Genomic DNA, 17,903 nt, shown 5'->3' on the forward strand with positions numbered 1-17,903 from the left:
TGGAAAAGTTCGAGTAGGATGCCCAGTCTTTCTCCCACAGACTGCCTGGGGTTTAGAACTGCTGACCTTGTGGATTGAGGCCAAACACCTAACCACTGTGCCACCAGGGCTCCTTTTCAGAGCAGCAGTGCAGCAAATTTGCATAAACCAAACATTTATTTAGTAATATGCAGGAGGCTCCTTAAAAGACAGTTAAAAACAGAAACCATTTAGCACACAAAATCCTAAAAATGCATTACTACACCATTTTTGCAAAATGATCGTGTGAAACATCTGGAGATGTTTTACAATCTGACCAGAGTTGATTATTATTCTTTCCATTGATGGTGGATCTCCCACCTACTGCCTTTCCCCAACTCTCTTGATTCTTTGATGTTACAAGTAGGCACAACTGGTTAGGTGAACATTTGACCTGATTTGTCATCTCAAATAACCTTACCCGGCCATTTCCCAATGCTGCAGAACCTTCCTAAAGTCTCTTCAGAGGTAGGCCAGAAGAAACTGAACACAAAAGAATGACATGAACTGCTCAACTGTCATGTAGCCAGTCCCTAACAGTTAAGAAGTAAACCCATGTCTCTTAACTTAGAGCTCTAAGCCTTTAATCGGGAATTCTATGTACACTTTATGGGGCAAGTTGAGCAAAAGCAGAGTCTTGCAAAGTACTCAAAAAGCATCAGCATAAAATTTGTACTTTCCTCTTCTTTTGGAAAAGATTTTACACTAATTAAGGAGAAGGGGAAGATACTTTCCAGTCACTCTCTGAAGCATGATTACAAATTATGTTGCTTCTGATAAAGTTCGAGAATCAAAAGATGTAAGATACCAATTCACAAATTCAAGAAAGTCTGCATTCCTGGGAGGGAGGCTGACAGCTGTCCCCCTCGCAAGCATCCTGTTGGCAGAACTAAAAGGCAGTCATATTAATAGCTTCTACCAGTGGCCAAACTGGCTTTGCCATCTGCTTCTCTCCACACCAAAGCTTCTCTGCACATCCCCCTAGCTCCAGAGGGAGCGGCTTCAGCCAGTAAGAGGTTCACTTTTAGAGTGTGACAACCTAAGGAAAGAGAAGAGTCTTCTCCTTTGGCCTCACACCTCCTCCTTCTGTGCTCTTCTAAACCTTGTGACTCTAAACCTGTCTTCCTGTACAGAAAGCCGCTCCCTTCTGCCCACCCAATACACATACCAAGGAACTAAAGAGCCATCAAGCAAATAAGCCTATTAGTCACATGTCCCAAACAAAGTGATTCCCAATCTGAATTTTGCAACACCAAAGAGGTCAGAGACAAAGGAATTTTGGCGATCATCCAGAGAAGTTGAGGGACTTGCTCCCAAAATTACAGGGATGGCTCACAGAATTCTCCACGTTGTTTTACTTTAACTCATTCACTACCTGCATATTTATTTATGGCAGACGCAGTGCTGGGTACCCAGGACTTAATGTTTTACTTTTCCTTCACTAAAATTTGGGAAGAGGGAGGTGGGTGACATGGAGTATTTTTCCTGGAGGTGGTGTCAAGCAATGATGTAAGGCACAAATTCCAAAGGTAAGAATCACTGACTTAAAGTATCTAGCAATACAGACGCTCCTCTAGGCTGGATGCTACCGGTCTGCTCTAAAAGTCCAGGTCTTCTGAAGTTTGGGGAGGAGTCGTGGGGTGGTCAAGCCGCTCTGTTCCCCATTGCAGCTCACTCCTCCACATCTTTCCCAACAGCATCACCTACTCAGTGTTTCCGCATACATGTCCGCCAACCTCCCTCCTGGAAGACTCTTCTCAGCTCCACTAACTGGCCTTATCTCTATTTCTCCCGCAGCCCCTGGAATTTCTCAAAAGCAGACCAACAGAGGAGGCGGAGGGCAGGACCAGGGTAGAATTCCCTATTTGCAGTCAATGCCTGTTCTGGCCAGAGGGCGGGCTATCCGCTCACCCTTGCAAGCCCCAATCTTTGAACTCTTTTCGTCGCGGGAGTAGGCAAAGAATGTGCGGAGGGCAGCACAACACAGGTGGACTTTCTGGTTTGGCACAGTTGAATGATTGACCTGGGAGACGAGACTGATGGCGAAGAAAAAAAACGAGGCAGACAGGACGCAGCTTAAAGGGCTCCGGAAAGAATTCAACACCACACCGCACACGTTTGCAAAGAAGCCCCAGAAGAGGCTTTGGAGAAATCACGAGACAACATTTGAAAACTGAAGCGCGTTTGGTCAAGGACGTAGGATGCAATCAAACCTAAGTGCTGTCGGTGAGCGCTCGGGATCAGGTCGGCGGGGAATGCAGAAATCGAGGGGAGCTCCAGTGGGGCCGAACCGGGGCTCCCCGGCGGCGGCACCCGGGGCAGGGATCCTCGTCCCAGGCCGCACAAGGGCAGAAGCAGGGAAAGGGGGTTGCCAGCGGACGCCTGGCGGAGGGAGGATGAATCCCCCGCTCCCCCGCCTGCGGGCCCTGGGACGCGGGTACCGTCGGTCCCTCAGAGAGGCGGCTCCGGGCCTCGCCACGCAGCAGCCCGCCCGCCCCTCGGGCCACGGCTTACTTTTGGTGGCAGCGATGAGGTTCTTGCCGTCCTTGATGAGCTCTTTGATGAACTTGTTGGTCCTCTCGAGCTCCGCTTCGTGGGCGCGGATCCTCTCGCGGAACCAGGGGCTGTCGAGGTAGCAGTCGCTGAACTCCAGGGGCTGCAGCCCCATGGCTGCAGGGCTCCGCGCGCGGCAAACGCAGCCCACACACCTCCGGCCGCCCGAGCGGCGCGCCGCGCTACCGCGCCAGCCGGGCTCCGCGGCCAGGTGCGGGGCCGAGCGGGCTGGGAGTCCACGGGAACCTAGGAGCCTCGGGCGCGCGGCGAACGAGGCGCAGACATGTCCTGAGGAGCACCGCCGCGGCAGCTCGCGAGCGAACCAGCCAGCACCTCGGCGCCGCGCTCCCGACAGCCCTGGCCGAGCCTCCAGCGCCAGCAGCCCCGCCCCGCCCCGCCCCGCCGCCCGGCCCCCGCGCCCAGACCCTGCACGGGGCTCCCCCCCGCCCCGCCTCGCCCCGCCCCGCCCCTCCGCGCGCGCCAGCCACGCCCCTCCGCCCGGCCCCCGCGTCCAGACCCTGCCTGGGGCTCCGCCCCGCCTCGCCTCGCCCCGCCCCGCCCCTCCGCGCGCGCCAGCCACGCCCCTCCGCCCGGCCCCCGCGTCCAGACCCTGCCTGGGGCTCCGCCCCGCCCCTCCGCGCGCGCCAGCCCCGCCCCGCCCCGCCGCCCGGCCCCCGCGCCCAGACCCTGCCCGGGGCTCCGCCCCGCCCGCCTTGCCCCGCCCCTCCGCGCGCGCCAGCCCCGCCCCGCCGCCCGGCCCCCGCGCCCAGACCCTGCCTGGGGCTCCGCCCCGCCCCTCCGCGCGCGCCAGCCCCGCCCCGCCCCGCCGCCCGGCCCCCGCGCCCAGACCCTGCCCGGGGCTCCGCCCCGCCCCGCCTCGCCCCGCCCCTCCTCGCGCGCCAGCCCCGGCCCCCGAGTCCAGACCCTGCCCGGGGCTCCGCCCCGCCTCGCCCCGCCCCGCCCCTCGCGCCCCCGGGCCGGTCTCGCGCTCCACCTCCTGGCCCTTCTTTTCCCTCCGCCTGCCTTCTTCCTCCCCTCCCTTCCCTTCCCTTCCCTTCCTCCCACGTCTCTTTCTCCTCTTCCCCGCGCGCACTGGCCCCTCCCCTTCCTCCGGAGGCTCCCTCTGCGCGAGAATTAAGTCCTGGGGCGCTCCCCAACTTCGGGGGTGGGTGTGCCCGCCCTGCTGTATCCTTCTACTCCCCTTTCCGGGTGACTCACGGCCGGCTCTCGAAGCTGGGAGCTCGGCCGCGAAGAGGAAGGAGCATCTTCTTAGCTGTCTTTAATCCCTGCAGCCAGGCGACACAGCGCAGAAGCGACTGGTCTTGTGAGGCAAAATATTTGAATCATTTGCCCTAGGACGAACCCTAAACTGGGAACGGACTCGCCCGCGGAGCTTCGTTTTCCTTATTTACGCGCCTCACGGGAAATGAAAGACTTCTTAAATTGTATTGATTTTCAGATTGAAAGAGTACCCGGGGCGAGGGGCCCAGCAGATCCTGTTGCAGGCTTCTGTGTATCCCTACAGAATGACTCTAGATTCCCGGGAAGGGCGAGATTCGCTAAACCAGAGAAAAGTTGTTTCTGTTGTGTTCAGCTGACAAACTCGCTAGGTTATGTAGAAGCTGTCGCTATTTTTCTGAAAATAATCACCGGGAAACAAATGCCAGATTACTTGTGGTTTTAACTGGGATATGGGAGGCAATCAAATTAAAATGTATGTCAGGCACTTTTCCTTGTGTTCTAAAACCACTCAAAGGTGTCCCAGAAAGTTAAGGCATTTTAACTTATCGACATGTATATACGTAAAAGCAATGACTAATAATTCAGTAGAGTGACTTTACATAATAGCAACTAACAATAAATATATTGAGCAGTTACTTGTGCCAGGCAAATACATTGAAGGAGCCCAGGCGGCATATGGTTACTGGGCTGTTTGTTCATTGCAGGTCAGCTAGTTCTAAATGGCCTTCTGCCCTGTGGTGGAGGGGGGTGTGAGGAGATCGGCAGGCGGGGGGGGGGGGGGGGGGGGGGGGGGAGGGGGGGGGGGGATAAAGACCAGACTGCCTACTCGGATAAAGAATTACAGTCTCGTAAACCCACAAGTGCAATTCTACTCTGTCCTAATAGGGTAGCTGTGAGTCGCAATCAACTTGATGGCAACAAGTTTAGTTTGGGACATACTATAAATTTTGCATGATTTTTATTTTTAAAACTAACTCACAACCTAAGTAATAGGTTTCATGATGGTATTATCACCAAGAAACTTCAAAGCGATCATTTAAAAGGTTCGGGCTTCAGGCCCTGAGCTGGGTAATTAGGAATCTGCACAACCTGCTGTAGGAGTGCTACAAGTTAAATAAGCCTCCTACTCAATAAACTCTTAAAAAACAAAACAAAAAACAGTTCCCCTCCCCATTCCTGCCTCGTGAGTGGCTAACCCTCAGATAAACATTGTTACTTTAGTGTCCATCCTCCAGAGCTTTCAACCAACCCTGTTTGGCAAATAACTTTTAGGCTGTGAAAGCTTTAGTTCCTCTGAAAATCAGCAGGAAGCTGGAGCTACGCAGAATAAAGTACAAGAAGCAAATAAAGGGGGGAAAAGACTCTCAGAAGGGGGGTGTAAACAAACATCAAGAGCCTTCAAAAAGCCAAACACTGACCTGCACTTAACCCTCTGGGTCAAACCCCAAACCTTCCTTGAGAAGACTGGCAGCCAGCAGTTCCTCAAAAGGTTGGCAGTTCTATGATTCGGTATACACTCAAGAAAATAGAAATATACCTCCTCGTAAGGACTTGTCACCCCCGAAGGACTGATAACTAAAATCTACAATATTCTGCTTGCTTACAATAAGAAAAAAAAACTAATTGCCCACTGAGGAGGTGGGCAAAGGATCTGAACAGAAGTTTCACAAGGGCAGAGATCCGAATGACCAATAAACATATGAGAAAATGTTCCTGATTATTAGCCAAATGCAAATTAAAATGACTATTAGATACCACCTAAAACTGACAAAGATAATCGAATTTAAAGAATCAGAACAAGTCACAATTGTTGGAGGGGTTGCAGTGAGACAGGAACTCTCATCCACTGCTGGTGGACCTGTAGGTATGTACAGCCACTATGGAAATAGATCTGGCGATATCTAAAACAGATGGAACTCGAGCTACCTTACGACCCAGCAATCCCCCTACTGGGCAAGAAACAAACCACGGCCAGACATCTGTGCTCCAATGTTCATCGTGGCACAGTTCACAATTGCAAGGAGTTAGAAAAAACAAAAATTTCCATCAATGGACCAATTGACAAAAAACTTCAGTACATACGTACAATGGAGTACTATGCATCCCTGAAAAGCAGTTCTGAACACATGAAGCACATCATTGCATGGGAAGAATTGGAGGAAATTAGGCTAAGCGAAGTAAGTCAAGCACAAAGGAACAAGTACAACATGAGTCTGCTGAGGTAAGCTTAAAAATGCAAAAGGCACAATAGGGGAAAACCTATACATTCCTGGGGAGAGGTCCAGGTAGTATGGCAGGGGCCAGACACAATCCACAGATACATATGGCAACCAACTAAAATGGAGGGGGAAAGAAAAAAATAGTGGGGAAACAGGGCACTGACCCACCAAGGATATTGTTTATATCTCCACAGGAGAGGGAGAGGGGGACCAGACTTCAACCCGGTGCACCAAGACATGAATGTAACATATTGGCATAAAGCACGGAACCAACCACCGCCAAAGAATGTACCTCAGAGCTACAGCTTGGGGAGAGGGGCACATCTGATCAGAGCACACAGGAGCAAACGAAGAGGGAAAGAGAGCGGAACACATCCTGGCCCACCAAGCCCCACAGAGAGGGCATGAGACACAGACACAACATCCCTCACTGGCTCATAGCTTTCCAGGGGACAACACTGGAGACACAGTGTAGCAATTGTGCCCTATCTGACCCCATCACCCTGGGGAAAACACTAAGGTCTTATATCAGGGCAGCAAGGGGAGCAAAGCAATGAAGTCCTCAGGGAATACCTAAAATAGACCTTGGGCCCAGGGCGTAGCACCCCATCAGACTGGACCAGAAAACACTCCTAATGGTCAACATACAGACCTGGAACTATTTGTAGACCTTTTTTTTTTTTTTTTTTTTTTGCTGTTGTTTTGGTTTTTTATCTTCTTTTGTTGTTTTGTTTTTGTGCTTATTATTGTCTCTGCATGTCTATCTAGATAAGATAAGCAGGAAAACAATCCTGAGGAGAAAACAATGGGATCTATGGTTCCGGGTGGACACTGCAGGTAGGGGGGCGCTGTTAACAATCCCAAGGACAAGGGAACAACAAGTGATCTAAAGTTAATGGCGAGGAGGGTATAGGATGCCTGGTGGGGCTTAATCATGGGCAATGTAGCCAAGAGGAATTACTGAAACCTGAATGAAGGCCAAACATGATAGTGGGAGAAGAGGAAAGGAAAAGGAAATAGAGGAAAGAACTAGGAGGTAAAGGGCATTTATAGAGGTCTAAATACAGGCATGTACATAAGTAAATATATTTATATATAATGATAGGGAAATAGATCTATGTACATATATTTATATATTAAGTATTAAGGCAGCAGGCAGACATTGGGCCTCTACTTAAGTACTCCCTCAACGCAAGAACACTTTGTTCTAATAAGGTGACATTCTGTGAAGCTCACCTTCCCGACACCACTGAAGACAAAATGGGTGCATAAGCAAAGGTGGTGAAGAAAACTGACAGTGACCAGCTATCAAAAGATATAGCATCTGGGGTCTTAAAGGCTTGAAGATAAAAAGCCAACATGGAAGAAGGATACCAGCCTGTGTGATCATTAGGTGTCAATGGGATCAGGGATCAGGCATGAAAGACCCAGAACAAAACAATCATATTGATGTGAATGAGGTGGGGCGAGGAGTGGAGACCCAAAGGGCATCTGTAGACAACTGGCCATGCCCTTACAGAAGGAACACAAGGAAGAGACAAACCAATCAGGGTGCAGTATAGCACTGTTGAAACATACAACTTTCCTCTCTAGTTCTGTAATGCTTCCTCCCCCCACCCCACCCCTACTATCCTGACCTCAATTCTACCTTACAAATCCATCTAGACCAGAGCATGTACATGGGTACAGGTGAGAGCTGGAAACACAGGGAATCCAGGACAAATAAACCCCTCAGGACCAACAACAAGAGTAGGGATACCAGGAGAGGAAGGGGAAGGTGGGGGGAGAAAGGGGTAACCTATCACAATGATGTACCTATAGCCCCCTCCCAGGGGGATTGAAGAAAGAAAAGTGGGTGTAGGCCAAGGGACACAGTGGTCAGTGTAAGACATGAAAAAAATTAATAAATTATCAAGGGCTCATGGAGGTGGATGAGGGGGAAAGGAAGAAAGAAAATGTTGTCACTTTCACACACACAGACCTGTCAGTGTTAAAGTGCAGATGGGTGGGAAACTTAATTTACTTCTGAAGAGGTCTACTGAAATCACCACGAGAAGACAGGATTAAGCAATTGCGTTTTAGTATGTTGCACATGTGCAGTGTCTGCCAGAGATGAAGAGTCAACGTGGGACGCAGAGCATAACAGCGTGAAAAGAGAGCTCGCGACACAAAGGAAGGAGACATTTAGGAGTAGAGTGAAGCTGAGTTTTAAGTCCAGCTTCATCGATGAGCCATTGTCTACTTTTGGCAAAGGCTGATTTTCTCTAAAGCTCTCGTTTCTCTTCTGTGACACGGGGATGATGACATGTAGCTGAGAGTAGTGGAGAAGATTTGATAAAACTGTGCGTGCACCCTACAATAATGGTGAAGATGAGGAGGAGGAGAGCTGGGAGGATGGACTGAACAGAAAAAAAAGCAAATAGAGCAGAGGTGGAGATGAAGATTACATTTGATCAGGGTAGGGAAGATTGGGGCCAGTGATAGGAGGATAAGTTAAACAATATTGCTATGAGATTATAAAAATCTTTATTAAACTGAAAATATCAAAATGTGAAACAATTAATTTCTTAACATATGCCCCAAACTAGGTTTATCCCCTCCTGAAGGTGGTGTTTCTGTCTCTCTAACCTTTTCATTTAAAAAGAAAAGATCAAGGTGAATGGCAGAAGAGACCCTGAAACTTGCTATTCTTTGTAGAGTAGCTAAGGGAAATGGAAGAACTGATGAAGTGATAAAGCTAGGCAGAAAATTTCCGCAGCTTGAGATGACAAAGTAAAACATAATGAAATATGCACAACACGAGAATTGGAAAATCAAAAAGGATGAATGCACTCAGCATATCTCAGACTGAGAGAACTCAAGAAAAAAAAATTCAAACTGCAAGTTACCATATTAAAAGGTTTTTTAGGTTTTTTAAACTTTTTTTCATATTAAAAGGTTTTATAGGCAAAATGTTGAATGATACAGGACGCATCAAAAGAAGATGAACGGAATACAGAGAGTCACTGTACGAAAAAAGAATGAATCAGCAGTCCACCATTTCAGGAGGTACCATGTGAGCACAGATCAGTGGTACTGAAGGAAGAAGTTCAAGCTGTACTAAAAGCATTAGTCAGAAATAAGGTTCCAGGATTGGTGGAATAACCACTGAAACCAGTAAGCTGAAGAAGCACTGGAAGCATTTACTCATCTATGCCAGGACATTTGAAAGGCAACTACTTGGCCAACTGACTGAAAGAGATCCATATGTGTACCCATTCCAGAGAGAAGTGACCCAACAGAAAGCTCCAATTATAGAATAGTATCATTAATATCATTTGCAAGTAAAATTTTGCTGAAGATCATCCAACAACAGTTGCAGCCGTAGATTGACAGGGAGCTGTCAGATGGGCTGAACGCAGAGCATACCAGAAAGATGTTTACTTGTGTTTTATTGACTTTTCCAAAGTATTCATAAACTACGGACAGTCTTAAGAATGGGAATTCCAAAACACCTAATTGTGCTCATGCAGAACCTATATATTGATCAAGAGGCAGTTGTGAGACCTGAACAAGAGCATACTGCTCGCTTTTAAATCAGCAAAGGCATGCATCTGGGTTTTATCTTCTCATCATACTTACTCAATCTGTATGCTGAGCAAATCATCAGATAAACTGAATTATTTGAAGAAGAATGCAACATCAGGAATGATGGAGGCTTAGTAACAACCTGCAATATGCAGATGCTGCAACATTCCTTGTTGAAAGTGAGGAAGACTTAAAGCATTTGCTGATGAAGATCAAGGATTGGAGCCTTCAAAACAGATTGCAACTCCATACAAAGAAGACCAAAATCCTCTTAACTGGACCAATGAAAAATGGAGAAAAAGATGGGAGTTTTTGAGGATTTCATCTTCCTTGCATCCATAATCAATACAGCAGTCAAGAGAGCTATTGACACATTGCATTGGATAAATCTGCTGCACAAGACCCCTTGACAAGCAGGGAAGTGACTTTGAGGATTAAGATGCAGCTGACCCAAGCCATGGTATTTGCAATCACCTCATGCACATGCGAAAGTTGGACACGGAAAAAAGAAGATTAAAGAAAAGTCAGCGCTTTGAATTGTGGTACAGGAGAGGAATATTGAAAGTCCCATGGAATGCCAAAGAACAAAGAAATCTGGCTTGGGAAAAGTACAAGCAGAATGCTCCTTTGAGGCAAGGATGGCGAGACTTCATCTAACATATTTTGGACATGTTTTCAGGAGTGATCAATCTCTTAGAAGGACATCATGCTTGGTAAAGAAAAGGGGCAGCGAAAATGAAGAAGGCCCTCAGCAAGATGGATTGACCAGTGGCTGCAACAACGGGCTCAAACATAAGAACAACCGTGAGGATGGCACAAGACCAGGCAGTGTTGCGTTCTGTTGTGCGTAGGACCACCAGCTCAATGGCACCTAACAACCCTCCATGCACAATTCTGTGTTCTGTGGTTTATATCATGTCAAAATGACAGTTTTGAAATCTTCAAGGGACTCAGGTTGTGTTCTTTGCCAATGTTCTTTGAGTTTGGAGAACCAAACAAAGTTAGTAGGAACTGTTAGGTGGCTGGGTAAGGTTTCTCCATGAAATTCTCCTGGGACAGCCCTTGTTAGTCCCCAAGAATGAGCAGATACATTTAGTGGTGAACAACAATTCCTTGGCCCAACTTTCCCAGCCTTTGCTTCACCAATGTGGTTTTTCACTGCCTTAAAACTTCTTCATAATAAACATCCATGATTGTGCTGTGTCATTGGAGAAAATCTATCAAGAGGGCTCCTCTGGACCCTCAGAAACCTGTCTTCATAACTTTCTGTGCTGACCTCTCCCTGCCTTGGATTTCACTGGCCCAGCAGATGCCCTCAGAAGCTACTGATATCATTGGCCCATGCTCTGTGGATCATATTGGTAACTCTAAGATTCATTCCCAATGACAATTCATTCCATAAAATCATCTTCATTGGCTTCGTCCTTACCTAAAAGACTGGAAACACCAGGTCTTTGCGATAGCTGATCTTCACACAAAGCTTGTTCAGGCCAAGATGTTCCCTTAAGATTAGAAATGCTCAACCACAGGAGATCACAACTTCCCTCTCTTGCTTCACTTTGAGTCCTTCTCCACCTGCCTCCAAAGCTTTAACAGGTTGAAAACTTTATTTGTATGTAGCGTCGCTTTCCCGTAAACTTGTTGCCATGCTTCAGTGATTTAGGAAGGTCTCCACTTGAGTTAGGTGAAAATTTACTTTAAAACAAACAAACAAACTTTCTATCTTTGAGGGTTTTAAAAAATTATTTTATTAATTGGAAGTTAATACATACAGCATGTCATTCCATAGATCAATCATGTCAAGCAGAATTGTACAAATGCTACCACAATCAATTTCCAAACACCCTTTTTCTGGACTCCTTAATATCATCTCCCTTTTAGCCCACCATCATCCCTGTAACACACATGCACGCACACAAACACACATGCGCACACACCAACCCTGAGACCTGTATTCTACTTGCTATCCGCATAGGTTAATCAATCCCAGGTTTCATATACTAAAAGCTGATTCTTCTGTATCTTTGTTTTGTTTTGTTTTTGTTTGTTCATATTATGGTGTATCTCAGAGCTGTTAAGTCATACTTGGGCATCACCCTCTTGAAGTTGTGTTACATGTTCTTCTGTGTTTGGCCATATAAAATTTACTTTTATATTAAGCTTAGCCTCAAAACCATTTTCCCCCTATGGAACAGGAAGCATCCTTTTTATTGAAGGCCCCCTAGTGAGACTAAGACAAGTACATCATAAGAGATTATATCTGAAATCATACACTGATCACAGAGATGTATTTAAATGCACTTTAATGTTTTTTAAAAAACAAGCTTTATTGCCCAGCAATTCATAAGTATCCAAAAATAATCTTCTACATAAATGTGAAATGAGGTTATCAATGTCAAATAAAATCTTAATTTTCTTCACATGCATCCGTTCATATCTTCATGACCAATTCTTCATTTTTCTTGCTCAAAATCTTGTATGCCACACTTGAAGCGATGAAGACTTCTTAAATGCCATGGTAAAAAACTTGAACACTTTTCCACCAGCACACTCAGAATTTTTTTAATTCCTCTTGCAATTGTCATTGGTTTCCTACTGGTTTTTCCATAGCCTTTCTTTAGGAAAAATTCTTGGAAAATATCTATCATGATGGCTTTTATATATCTTCACTGCTCAGGCTTGGTTGCATATTGAAGATTCTGGCCATGGGGCCCATGTCAGCCACAGCTGACCCTCAGCTGCACTGCTCTTTTGACACTGCATTCCTTCCTTTGTTGAGAATAAACGTGTGCATATGTGAACCAGAACCACAGGAGCAAGACTTGTTTACTTACTCTCTTTGGCCCTGAAAGGGGTGCAAAACAGAATTCAAGGAAAGTAGTCACAGTAGTGGTCTCAGCTGCTACTAAATGTGCATGCCTCGTCTTCAGTAATTAATTCATGCTTCCCTTGGGTTTCTGTGTGTGTTAGGTGCCCCGGATGGTGCAGTGGAAAATGTGGCGATTTCAACCCGCCCAGAGACACTTCAGAAGGCAGGCCTGAGGATTTGCTCCCTAAACATCACTGCCTTTAAAACACTATTGGTCAAGTAGAAAGCAAATGTTTCCAGAACTATGAGGGCAACAAATGTACATGGATGGATGGATGGATGGATGGATGGATGGATGGATGGATGGATGGATGGATGGATGGATGGATGGATGGATGGTGATAAAAGTTGTAGGAGCCCCCAATAAAATGATTTTTAAAATAAATAAAACAGAACACTATTGGTAAGGTCTACTCTGAAACTCACAGGGACACCATGAGTCGGAATCAACTCAACTGCAACTAACAACAACATGTGTTAGACACCATGGTGGGTACTCGTGACTTACTAGTACACAAAACAAACAGTAGGAACTGGGCTTTTGGTCTCGGGAGGTGGGTTGGTATCACACACCAAACTCACTCCCATCAAGTCTCCTTTGACTCCTAGCAACCCTGCAGGACAGAATAGCACTGCTCCTACCGGTTTCTGAGGCGGAATCTTTCCAGGAGGAGAGTCTCCTCTTTCTCCCTGTGGGTTTCCCGGCTGGCGGTTTTGAATAGCTGTCCTTGTGGTTAGCAGCCCTGCACAAAACCACTATGCCACCAGGGCTCCTTGGTGGACATCATGACCAAACCCTCACAAAACACATCACAACTATGTATCCAGTTTAAATTTAAAATGTTATATGAGGGGACTTTTAAAAGTTTGTAGGGGAATGCCATTTCATTCCCTTCTCACACCCTCATGCACAGTAAAAGGGTACAGTGAAAAATTGTAAAAACAATAGCTGGAAATAGATTAGGACAGAGTCGAAGGAAGGCCCCTGGGAGGGAGTATCATTTAAAAAGTGACCAGAGGATAAGTAGGAGTTAACCATTAAAGAGGTGGCAGGTACAGAGTAATCCAGGCAGGAAACCAGCGTAGGAAGTCAAGTCCCTGGGATGGGAAAGAGCCTGGTACCTTCAAGAGACTAAAAGAGCAGGTCAGCTTGCTAACGCCCACTGAGTGAGAAAAATGGGCTCAAGATGGCCCAGTGGGTAGGAGGTAGACAGGGGCCAGATTATGCTGAGCCCCAGAGGTTATATTCAGGATTTAGGATTGCATCCTTTGTAGAGTTTTAAGCATGGTAGTGACATGATTTGGTTTGTATTCTGTCTCTTGAGGCTGAGTGATGTGGGTGAATTCAGATGGAAGACTGCAAGATGATAAATAGGATCTAAAGCTATTTTAAAAGGATTTTTTGGGGGGGTACTTGACCATGTTTTAGAGATTGGAAAGAAGGAAGAAGGTATTGAAGATGATCCCCAGGCTCCAGGCATTGTAATTAAAATCCACTGCTATGGAGTTGATTCTGACTCAGAGCGATCCAACAGGACAAAGTAAACCTGCTCTATAGAGTTTTTAAGACTAAAATTTTCTCCAGTGGTGTGGGTTCAAACCTCTAACCATGTGGGTAGCAGTTTAGTGCTTAGCCCACTACACAACCAGGACTTTCTGGTATAATTAGGTTGATGAGTATTCAAGTCACTGAAAGGGGAACACAGGAAAAGAGGCTAATGTAGTGGTTGTGTTGTACTGGGCTCTCTAGAAAAGCAAAACCAGCAACTCTTGTATGTGTATGTTTACAAAGAGAGATTTATATTCAGGAATGGCCCAGGCAGTTGTAAAAGTGGGTAAGTCCAATCCTGTTCAAGTACATGGGTCAAATGTAAACTGAAGGCTTCTCTTGACTTCTGTGACCGCAGGTGCTGATGAACAGGAAGTAGGAAACTAAAGCAGGAAGACCACAGACTGGTGGAGGCAGAGGTGAATGAATTCAAGGTCAGCCAAATGAACCCATGGTTGGCAGTCTACTGATGGCTCTCGGGATCAGCAGGTGATTAATAAAAAAAAGAGGTTGATAAACCAGATGCAGAATCCAGATGCAGAAGTAGAAATGTGCTAGCTTCTACACACTATCAGTCTGTATTAAGAATAGACACCCCCCACCCCCGCAAATGAAAATGCCATCAATTATATCAAGACTGTGACCAGATTAACTGCTTGGATACTTCACAGTATATCCCATCATGGAATTGATCACACTATGTTAGATCAATCATATCATGGGAGAATCTTAACTATCACAGTTGTTGTAAACACTAACGCCTGTCCATGTGTGGTGCAGTGAATTACTTGCCATGTCTCTTCTTATCATAGCATGGAAGAGCCCTGGTGGTGTAGTGGTTATGTCTTGGGCTGGTAACCACAGTGTCAGCAGTTCAAAACCACCAGATGCTCCGAGGGATAAAGATGAGGGTTTGGGTTCTAGTACACATCTATGTGTACTGTGCAGGTCTGTGGGCCCTGCAGGGTTGCTCCCACTCAGGATCAACCAATGGCAGTTTGTTTTCTATCAAGTGGGGATGGATGGCTGAGATAAGCCATCCATTCCCATTTCATCTTCATTACACAAGACACGCAAGTGTGTATGTCAGGTAGGCATCAGGTCCTAAAATGCCATTTTATTGTAGCTCAGTGGCTGGATTAAGAAGGATTGGAATTAACATGAACTGGTCAATTTTCAGTGTAGACAAAATGGTGACACCTCAGAGAATATGTTCCCTTATGTAGGTCCCATGGCTCCAATGTTGTCTTCCCCTGTTTGATCATAAAGTTGCTACTTAGTACATCACATGTGGTTCTGCTGAAGCTGTGGTTAGGTTTCAAGTTGTGAGTCAGTTAGTTAGGTTCAGACACATAGTAACAGAAAACCCGAAATAAAAATGATCTAAATTATCTGAGGTGAATTTCTCATATAAAATTTTAAAAACTAAAAATCCAAAAGCAAACACCCTACCATGAGCACTCAGTCCCCTGGGGCTTGTTCGATCTGTCTGTTCCCCCATCCGCATCTCCATGATCAGTATCACCATATGGTACCAGATGTCTTCTAGAGCTCCTGCCAGGAGCGAGAAAGAGAAGAGTAAAAGAGGCTTTTAAACTAGAAAGCTTCTCCCCCAACTGCAACTATGCATATTTCAGTTTGGCATCAAACCAATTTGGGAGCTGGCCAACTAAGGCCTGGAGGCCTGTCTTCTAACTTATCACCGAGACAAAAAAGAAGGTGATGCAGTAGCTCAGAGGCACCTTTGAGATGATGGTAGGCCGGTCCTCAGAATATGATGATGCTACACAAGTTTGCCAACTTAGCATCTATAAAAAACATAATGAAAAAGAGTGCCAGGCACAGCCACCCAGCCTCTCCCACTCCTCCAATGTCCTTTACATAATCCACTCCCCTCCTTTCTTTTTCCCCTCCCCCCTTTCTCTTACACTTCCGTGTACATAATCACTATTAGCAGTGGTGCAACTTAAAAAACTAATAATAACAGGGTGCTCATATCACTGTATATATGAGTTTGACAGTTTTTGTTATGATTGCTTTTGAGTGCCATAGAGTTGACTCCAACTCACAATGCTGACATGTGACAGAGTAGAACTGACTGTAAATTTTACAAAAGTAGGTTTGGTTCAAACAGCCAATCTTTCAGTTAGCAGCTAATTGCTTAACCCTTATGCCACCAGGGCTCCTTCTGATTTTCATTATATATATATATTACACAGATATATACACACATATATATTACATTTCTATTTTTAAAGATCTTTTGTTTTCTTCCAATACAGAGCAATACTGATAGTTTATGAATTAACACACTGATTACATACTTCGCTATTACAACTGCTGTGCCGAAAGCACTGGACTGAGTAAGTTCTACTCTGAGTCTGTCCTGAATTTTTACATCTTCTAGGATTTCGGTGAGTACACTAGGGAGGTGTGGGCAGTGCCTCTAGTACTTACTGAGCAGCCATCATGTGCCATGTAGTATCCTATTGTTGGTATTACAAGAGTGAATAAAACAATCATGAACGTACGGATGTGCTTGACACAATTGATGTATGTATATGTATGGATTGTGATAAGAGTTGTATGAGCCCCTAATAAAATGTAAAACCAAAAAACAATCATGAATCATGCCTTCATGGAGTCTGAGGGAAAGAATGTATCCAATAATTACAAATATAAAATTTACTTTTTTTGAGAGTGAGAGAGTGAGTGAATGATTGAGTGAGGAAGTGAGAGAGGGAGTGAGTGAGTGAGAGAGAGAGAGTGAGTCAAAATTTCCTGAAATTGTTAATGAGCTGCACTGGGTGCTGTATTTCGCAAGAAAATTGTGCCTAGTGGGCAATAACGATAAAGGAGTGAGAAATGAGCTGAGATCTGAAGGAGGAGGAGGAGGAGGAGCTCCTTGGGAGCGGTAGCATGAATGCGATGTGGAGTGGGGGGCTGGGGGGAGGCATCCCCAGAGGAATCATCCTGAGAGAATAAGTATAAGAAATTGAACTAGTCCAGGGAGATGGAGAACAGCAGGCTGAGATGAACTGGAGGTGGAATAAGGGTAAATCCCATTGGCTGCTTTCCTTGAGAACACACACAGCTTGTGCTTCACAACTCCTTGTGGTGGTGTTGTGAGGTTCCCTCAAGTCAGTTCCAACTCATAGTCATCCAGTACACAAGAGGATGGAACAATTCCCTGTCCAGCAACGTTTTCATGTTGGTGGCCGCTGGGCCAATCCAGCTTGCAAGGTCTTTCTATTTTTTTCAATACCTATCAGTATATGAAAACAAAAATAAATAGAAAAATAAAAGAGAAAATTGTTCAAGACCTATTGGAAGTAAATATACTTAAAGTTTCTAAGAGGATAAAATAACCATCAAAGAAGTTGAAAGAACTCCAAACAGGATAGCCACTCCTTCAAAAAAATCACCTGACATATCATGAATTTTCAATATAAAAACAAGGAAAGAATCCTGAGAGCAACTCAGCAAAAAAGAAAAATTACTTATAAAAGGGAACCCATAAGGTTAAGCTCTGATTTTTTCAGTGAAAACCGTACAGGCAGGAAGGCAATAGAAGGACATATATAAAATTCCGGGGGGGGGGGGAAATTCTGATCAAGAATATTATATGGAGCAAAATTATCCTTCAAACACAAGGGAGAAGTAAGAGCAGCTCCAGATAAAGAGACATTGAAGACAGTTTTGAAAACAGACCAACCTTACAAACTATATCATGTGGAGTTCTTTGGACAGAAAATCAACAGCAACAGCCAACCACCTGAGATTAACATACAAGACACCACCAACCAGAAGTCAACTCACTTAAAGCAATGCTCAAATTAAAACACACCTACAAGACTGAAATTATTCCAGAAATGGGATAGTTGGA

The 17,903-nt window shown here is 45.6% G+C and overlaps 1 protein-coding gene and 1 long non-coding RNA gene across 4 annotated transcripts in view; one reads left to right on the forward strand and one right to left on the reverse strand.

Annotated features, from left to right (window-relative positions):
* Window positions 1–2,905, reverse strand: part of ARHGAP10 (Rho GTPase activating protein 10) — a 350,687-nt gene extending 347,782 nt beyond the window's left edge. The window contains exon 1 of one of the 2 annotated variants that reach the window (XM_075543716.1): window positions 2,533–2,905. In XM_075543716.1, the coding sequence (XP_075399831.1) occupies window positions 2,533–2,686 (154 nt within the window). In that variant the 5' untranslated portion in view covers window positions 2,687–2,905. The remainder of the gene's footprint in view (window positions 1–2,532) is intronic. The other variant, XM_075543714.1, reaches the window with a different exon arrangement.
* On the forward strand, window positions 1,386–16,404 carry LOC142442595 (uncharacterized). Of its 2 annotated transcripts, XR_012783443.1 has the most exons (4): window positions 1,386–1,547; window positions 1,816–2,244; window positions 14,376–14,506; window positions 16,300–16,404. It is a non-coding gene; the product is annotated as an uncharacterized LOC142442595 (long non-coding RNA). The 2 variants fall into 2 exon arrangements; XR_012783442.1 differs by lacking the exon at window positions 1,386–1,547 and having other exon boundaries at window positions 1,610–2,244.
* The last annotated feature ends 1,499 nt before the right edge of the window (window positions 16,405–17,903 follow it).

The sequence above is a fragment of the Tenrec ecaudatus genome, chromosome 3 (assembly GCF_050624435.1).
Source record: "Tenrec ecaudatus isolate mTenEca1 chromosome 3, mTenEca1.hap1, whole genome shotgun sequence".
In the NCBI taxonomy this organism is placed as follows: Eukaryota; Metazoa; Chordata; class Mammalia; order Afrosoricida; family Tenrecidae; genus Tenrec; species Tenrec ecaudatus.